General features: G+C 40.0%; 1 protein-coding gene across 1 annotated transcript; it reads left to right on the top strand.

The window, feature by feature from the left end:
• Positions 1–2,274: 2,274 nt before the first annotated feature.
• Positions 2,275–6,144, top strand: LOC129116711 (deoxycytidylate deaminase-like; the record flags this gene model as incomplete). Its single annotated transcript, XM_054627472.1, is given in 2 exon segments — positions 2,275–2,370; positions 4,048–6,144. Coding segments are annotated over 2 exon segments (181 nt in total), but the record flags the coding sequence as incomplete, so codon positions are not given.
• Between the last annotated feature and the right edge of the window lie 1,756 nt (positions 6,145–7,900).

The raw sequence follows: 7,900 nt of genomic DNA, 5'->3' as shown, positions 1-7,900 counted from the left end.
AACATTCATCAGAATTTTGAACATTGAATTTCAAAGATGTTGCGCCATTGAATCCCATCAACTGACTGTTTCAATGTCGAGGTTCTTTCCAATTCTACCACTTCCTTTGTTCAAAAGATTCTCGGGGATACATTAGTGTATCCTCAGCGCTCTTCAATTCAGTGCTTCCAAGTTCTAATAATAATAATAATAATAATAAGGGAGTTTCCAAGTCCCTCGATTTGGTAACTGGAAAAACACTAGTAAACTTTCCGTTATTTTACCTCAACTGTCTGCCAAAATCTGTTTCTGAACAAATTCGAGTCTAGAATTGACCATCCAGTTGATAACTCTTCTCTCATAATCGATCTTTAAAGCCTAATTTTAAGTTCCTTTCCTACTTTTGGCAGGCAGCACAAGACTCGATCAGCGGGCTTTTAATAGCAAGAGGCCGGCCATGGCAGAGAGGCACAGCTGGTGACAGCCAGCATATCTCAACATCTAACTCTGTGAATTAAGGCTTTATGTTGCCCAAAACCAGAGTAGATGATTGTTTGTGAACAAACGCAACAGAAACAAAATAAAACTCATCAAAGCAGTCCAGCAGGAGTCTTGTCTAGACTTTCCTTAGAAGGACCTGTCCCTAAGGCCCCATCCTACCAAGGAAGCATCCTTGACTTTGAGAAACGCCCTATGTCTCAGCCCGTCCACCTTTTCATCCATCAATCCTTTCTTATCCTTTGCATTCTTTATCCTTTGTGTAAACCCTCCCTTTGGTCTTTGTCCATGACCCTTTTTTCCTCTTGGTGTTTCACGTCCACTGGTCACTTACCTATTAACTCTATTTTTCTTCCTCTGTGTACTTTAGAGTGACTGGCCACTTCCGTATTAGCTGCTGTCATGTCAGATATGCGTTGTCATGTATGAAGAGACCACAGCAACCATAACAATAAAGTCAACCCTTGGATATGCAATGGACATTTGGTTTTATAGGAGTCCTAGGTAATAAGATTAAAACCGTCGCCCTATTTTACACTATGTTCTGATACTACCCTGTAAGTGTGCAACTAACGGGAAACAGCATAAGACAAACTGATAGATGTCCTGCAAACTGTGACATTGGATGCTTGAATTTTAACATTAAACAAAGATAAATTCTCTTTTTTTTTTTCCTCTTTTTTTTTTTAACACACCTGAGATGATCCTGCAGCTGTCCATTTTCTGTTTATAGTTGTATCAGCTGTAAGATGCTCCTACCTACAGTAATTTCCATCATTACATAACATTTTTGGTTTTAAAGTGATGAATTTATGCATTTTATGAGTTACTCATAGGAGTAGTTTGGCTTTGTGTGTAATGTGCTGGCACCTTCCGGTCGATATGCTTTTTCTTTGGCTCTCATAACACATCCGGTGGGTGCGGGTATTAAAAAAACCTATACAAATTCTCGATAGGCTTTGAGTGTGAACCATTAGAATTTGAACATTTCAATATATTTGGTCATTTTTAAAAAGCCTTATTTAGTTTGAAATATAACTGCAGGCAGAGGCCCCTAGGACAGCTTCCATTGCTCGTTCTATCATGATATGAAAATCTGCAGGTGCATGCTGGTCGCCTTTTCAGTCTGTTGTTATCAATTAGGTTAAAAATAATTGTATGTACCGCAAATAGCTTTTTATGTTTTTTCATAATTTATTCAGGCAGGAACAATAGATGTCGCTGCCATTTTGTTGGATTACCGGTCGGTGAAAACATTTACCTCAGATGATTAGGTAAACATGGCAGAACGGTAAAGATGCAAATGAGTGCCGAAAACTTGTTGCCTCCAGCCATAGTGTGTTATGTAGATATGCAGGCGGGGATTATTTGTTGCACTGGTAGATGCTTCATTTTGCCATCACTACTCTAAATCCACACTAATGTGTTGGTAAGCCTGAACAGCACACCTCGGATTCTCCTGTCCTCTGAGCCTTCTTGAGGGGGAAAAGATGTAAAGTTTTCTCCTGAGGGAGGTCACCAAAATCATTAAGATTCATCCTCTGGCTCATAGCTAAATATTTCAGGTCCTCAAACAGTTGGATGGATCAGACCCTCAGATGTAACACGTCTGTATGCCAGGAAGACAAAAACAGCAGTTACACAAACTCTGCCTTCTTTTTCCTCTTCTCTCTCTTCCTGCTTCCAACCGTCATACGATGCAGGTCTCTGCTAAGAAGAATGATGATAATGATTGTTTTATTTTTATTTTGTACTCCTGCCTTCTGCGTCTCTAATCAGTCCCTCCCTCTGTCCAGGTATTAAGGAAGTGGTCTTTTATTCTGATAAGTACCATGACCAACCGGAGATGCAGGCTTCCAGAAAGCTGCTCACTATGGCAGGCATAGGATCAAGGTGAGTAACAAGTTTATACATACAAGAACAAATCAAAGTGTTTTTTATGTTATTATTATTATTATTATTATTATAATATTATTAACATGAAACGAGGTCAAGGGATGCATAAACATAGACACACATAAAGGAACGTTATAACCGTACCACCAGCTAATAACAACAACGACAAGTTATTTGACAATGTGTCATCCACATTTGAACAGTTTATTCATAAGCAAAAATAAGAAAAGTATAGTTGGCAACAGGGTAACCCCAGACAGGAGCTCCTCATGGATACACCACAGCTTCAGTACTAGTCGGATAAACGGTGAATGAAATGGGAGCTTTTTGACACAACCCCGCTTGAATCCTCTCCTGATTTTGAAAGCATTGGATCCACCACAGTGAACAGTAGCAGTCGTGACCTGCAGGAAGCGGGTGGTGATGACAGAGTTTTGAGGGGGCTTGAAGTGCTTCAAGGCATGCCAGAGGCCTCCTGGTTGATTCCATTAAAGGTCAGATCTGGTCAGGTCTCTAAAGCTGAGAAATAGTTCCTAGTGCCTCTGCTGCGATTGTCTGTCTCTGACAATGTCAGTCATGTCTGACAGGAAAACCACAAAAACGCAGGAAAACATGGCGGCGTGGTGGAAGCAGACCAACGGCCAAGAGAGAGAGAGTGAATTGTAAGGAGCCAGAAGGCTGGTTTTAATATGTATAAACGGAGCAACTAGTTACTTTTCTGGTTAGTTTCCTTACAAGGCATCATTTATATTTAAGAAATAAAAGTCGATATTGTTATTGTACCATTATTCAGTATACATTGATTTTCTCTAAGGCCCTGTCTACATGTGTACAGAGATGGATATTTTTTTTTTAAATACCTTTTTAGATTTTAACTCTGGTTACTTTGTAGAAATCTGTGTTCACTACAATAACTTACAAATAATAATTTGTATAGTGCTTTAAAAAGGTACTCAAAAGTACTTTATATGGTAAAGACAGAAACAATGTAAACAAGGCAGAGAGATGACATTACAACAGAAATGAAACACACACACACACACACACACAGAGTGATATTCTGGCTGTCCAGACCTGGAGTTAAAAGCAGACAAATTTGATTACACCAATTAAACAAAATGTAAAAAAAAACATCCAAAGTGGATGCAAAGCTCTTCCTTCACACCTCCTCTTCTTAATGAGCGTCCCAATCATGCCTGTACAAAGCTCTGTTCTGGACTAAGCGTGTTAGTGCAGAGGTGTATTGCCACTATGGCTGGCGGGAGTCCTGGATGTTTGTGATGGTGGGCTGCTGTAACAGCGTCTGTGTTGGGTTATCACCATTGTCCGATTGATTCATGAGAAAGCCTTTCCAAAACAAGACTATAACTTTGTCATTGAAGAAGAAATAACAAAAATACAGCCCTGGTCTGGGGTCTGTGTAGAGCTCTACTGTGATATCTTCCTGCAGTTTATAATATACAAACATACTCTCACTTGTTCCTGTTAACAATTTGTCCAGACCTCATGAGAATGCATCGGGGGACAGATGAAAGTATGACTTGATAAGAAAATGAAGAAGTGACTTTCATCTCCCTCCATGTTTTCATGTGTATTTTTCTGTGTGTCCTCATACCTGTGCGTCCCTGACTAATGCGTGTGTTGTTGTTTTTTTTCCTCTTTGTGTTTCGGCAGGCAGTTCATGCCCAAGAGGACTGAGATTGTCATTGATTTTAATTCCATTAACCACCCTGGAATGCTGAACAGCGAGACCAAGTGAAAATGCAAACGGCTCACCTTGGGGAGCTGCTGAATGAGGAGGGGGAAGTAGAGGCAGACTGACTAGATTGAAAGGGACTTTGATGCCTCTCTTCTGTATGTCTTCTTGCCCCCTGCTTTGTCCAAAGAGAAACTGAAGGATACCTTGACTTTGGCATCTTTTCATATTCTGATTAACTGGATATACAAGACAGTTTAATTTGATGCTTGGCCCTTTGTGGACGGCTGTGGCAGAAGGTCTTTCGATGCTGCTTTCACACTTTTTTTCTTTTTCTTTTTAGAAATCCCCTTTTGGGTTCAGGCGTACACAGGGACTCTGAACACACTTTTTCGAGTGTTTGATTTTTAAAAAGTATTTTGTGTTGTGAATCTGATCTTCTCTCGTCTGCCTGCTTAGGGGGGAAACCAGAAGTCAGTTTTATTTTTTTTCCTCATTCAAACAAGGTTCCAGATTAGTGTAGAGGCACCTTGACAATTAGTTCATTTGACCTTTTCACATTCACAGTGGAAGCTGCATTCAGTCACGATTTGGTTCATCAAACCGGTCTGTCCAACCAGAAAGTAGCTGCTGTTACAGTTCAGCCTGTGTTCTACTGTTTAGTGAAGTATTTCTTTAGACGGGCATCTAATAGTGTACTGCAGCCACCTCTGAGACCTCTGGTAACTATTTCTTCAAGGCTTATGCAATAATAGCTTTTATTAAATGACGAAGTAACACCAATTTGTCAGACTAGAAGCATTAATGGAGCTGCTTTGTGAATGGCACAATTATTCCAACATTAGTGCCGTCCTTCTCTTACCTTTACACACGTTACTAGGTGCATGATATGGTCGTTTTTTTTTTATCTTTACTTTGTTTTAATGACTATTTTATAAAAAAAAATGCTGAAAGATGTCAGTGTTGAGTTGGTGAGAAAAGGTTTCTGGAATATGTTTTTGTGGAATATCTTTCTTTTAACCGTGGTTACATGATGCAGCAGATTCTGTTTAACACTATTTTTATATAAGATTAATTTCATAGTACCAAAGGGCTTTTAAAAACATGTATCTGTGTATGGTAACAGTTTACTTTCCCTGTTCTACTGTCAACATGCTGTTACGAGTGTATGGGGGGGCTGTGTGTTTTATTAGGTACATTTTTGCTTTTACATTGGTAACTGGGAAACACTTGTCATCTATCATTTTTCTATAACCATCTCAGCCGTCGGTTCAGTTTAACTGAATAAACTGCTGAACCACATGAGCTTGTGTCCACTGTGTTCATTAATCTTGAAAATACATACGGTTCTAAACACTCTAAGGTATGACACAAACATACAGTTTGTCATTCATGGTAGGCAGTGTTCTAGGACAGTAGGTCCTTCTTTATTGGTTTGTCAGCTTCTAGAAACTTCTAAACCGTATGAAGTTTAGTGGGAAGTGAAGCCAAGGGCTAAAGCTTGAGTGAGCAGTATTTGATGTGGACCTTTAAAGGAATGTTAATAGTACTGCTCCAAAACTTTAACTTATCAGTCTAAGGGTTAAGAAAGAAATAGTAATCTACCGGCGATGTTCGCTTACATGCATGTGATTGACCAACCCAGCAGCTTGTCAATCACATGCATGTGTGTTAATGCAGGTTTTAAAAAAAACAAAACAAGTCCAACATCAGTGACATGAAGGGAAACCATCGGGTGCCTGAACAGAAAGGTTCACAAATGTCTATCCTTGGTTCTTTTGACATTCCTTTCGAGTTATGATCTTTTGTTTCATGGAACACTGATTGCTCCTGATGGTCAGACCAGCACTGTGAATGGTAGCTAGCCGGAAGCTTCTGTGTGTGAATAACAGACAGATGTAAAGCGAGTTCAGTCTGAACCTACTGTAACACTGAAAGGCTTTCCTGCTCCGGTCCCAGTGCAAAAGCAGAAGGTTTCCATTAAGGGTTAAACTCTGGATCTTGCCCTTTTTGTTCTGGGTCATTCCCTCACTCACCTGATATTCTCCACGCTGTACTTTTGAAATAAAACACAAATGCCAGATTTTTTTTTCAATTCCATTTGTTCAAGTATTCCATCTGCAAGCAAATTTTTTGCTTTCTGCAAGTAAGATAATCATACAAACACTGTCTATTGTCACAGATATTTCATTGTTTTTCCTATTGACTATCATGCATCGAGGAAGAACTCTCTCAGTGAATGCATCCAGCAGCCCATTATTTCACTGTCTGATAGGTTTGTTGCTCATTTCCGTAGCAAGTGTTCACCGATATATTGGAGTCATTACTCTGAACTGAATACAGACCCTGTCAACACTTCCTGTGGTCTGTGTGTGCTCGTCTGCTGCGTCTGCCTTCAACTTTATCTGAAAAAGATATATTTACTTTTTTCGAAAATGTTTTACAACAAATATGCAGGCTACAGTAGGCACTTGTGGACATGTGTCTGCGATGGCTACTGTGCATCATATGGTTCTTTTGTCTCCTTCACATGAGTGCAACAAATATTAATATAAATGTTTCAGCTGCCCTGTAATTGGCCTGTTATGACAAACTTTTCATCCGGAATAATATTAATACATGATAAACACTAGTTTACAAATGTGTAGTAGAAGCTGGTGGTTTCATATAATAACAATGTAATCTCTGCTCACCAGCAGGAAAATATAAAGGATCAAGTGTTTTTGGCTAACTATTTGAATATCAAGGGTTTGGAAAACAAAGCAATTGTTCATTATTTTGACATGTGTTCACTGGCATGAACATTCCAGAGACTCATTGTTTCCATCAAACAAATCATTTAGCTGATCACCTGGTTTGGTGGCATTTTGCTCGTTCAGGCAAAAGTTCACAGTGGGGGGTAGTTGAGTTTGGCCATGTGTTAAAATGCCTCGGGGTGTGGCGTGTGCAGAAAGCCAGCAATCTGGCATTGACACTCGGGAACCCCCAACAATTTAATATGCTCATTTTGTGCAACGAGGCAGTAAAATATTTCTAATGAACTAAGCCGCCACCAGCTTGAGATTCAGACCTCCTGTTGAAAACCGAAGTCTGATGAGACACATTAAGCACTTTCTGCATCGCTGTGCTGGGTTACATTTAGATTTTGCCCACGAAACAAAGAGCGAGAGGCAGATACAACACAAACACAAACACAGGGACTGGGTACAATCGAATCACATGCTTTATTAGCCGGGGCACTGCTGAGGGAAGAACAGAGCAGCAGTGACAAAGCACTCTCAGGGGGAGGAAGCAGGGGCAGACTGAGGAAGAGATGGAGGAGCAAAAACAGAGAGTGAGGGAGTCTTCATCGGCCAAATAAACGAGCGCACCAAGTCACGGCCTCGCTCTCAATAACATAAACTACATGTAGAAACCTGGAAATAATCTAAACCTCCAGTCTTTCTTCTATTTTGTCTTCACATCAAGGCTGATGATGTAGTCAGTCAGTTACCTTTTCAGTAGCTTAGCAGGCTGAGGACTTGCTTCCGGCTTGTACGAATAAGTCCTGCTGAGTCGAATAATGATAGCAATAAGGTCCTGGTAGAAAAGCACCACAAGCTCAGGTTATTTACATTTTGTATGATTGTATAACACTACTGAGTCAGAATACAGCCGCAGTGCTACTTTGTCTTTTTTCATATTTGATGTCAGTTTTCTGCTCTTCCTCTCTGGTTACGTTCACCAGGGAGGAACTTTTGAACAGTGGACAAATCACTTGTCAAACTTTTTCTCCACTTTTCACCCAACTGGAAAGTTTTGCAGAGCTGCAACAACATAATGACATCTGCA

Source organism: Anoplopoma fimbria, unplaced genomic scaffold, assembly GCF_027596085.1.
Source record: "Anoplopoma fimbria isolate UVic2021 breed Golden Eagle Sablefish unplaced genomic scaffold, Afim_UVic_2022 Un_contig_8941_pilon_pilon, whole genome shotgun sequence".
NCBI lineage: Eukaryota > Metazoa > Chordata > Actinopteri > Perciformes > Anoplopomatidae > Anoplopoma > Anoplopoma fimbria.
The sequence above is the reverse complement of the archived record's forward strand: the minus strand, read 5'-3'. Positions and strand labels throughout refer to the sequence as shown.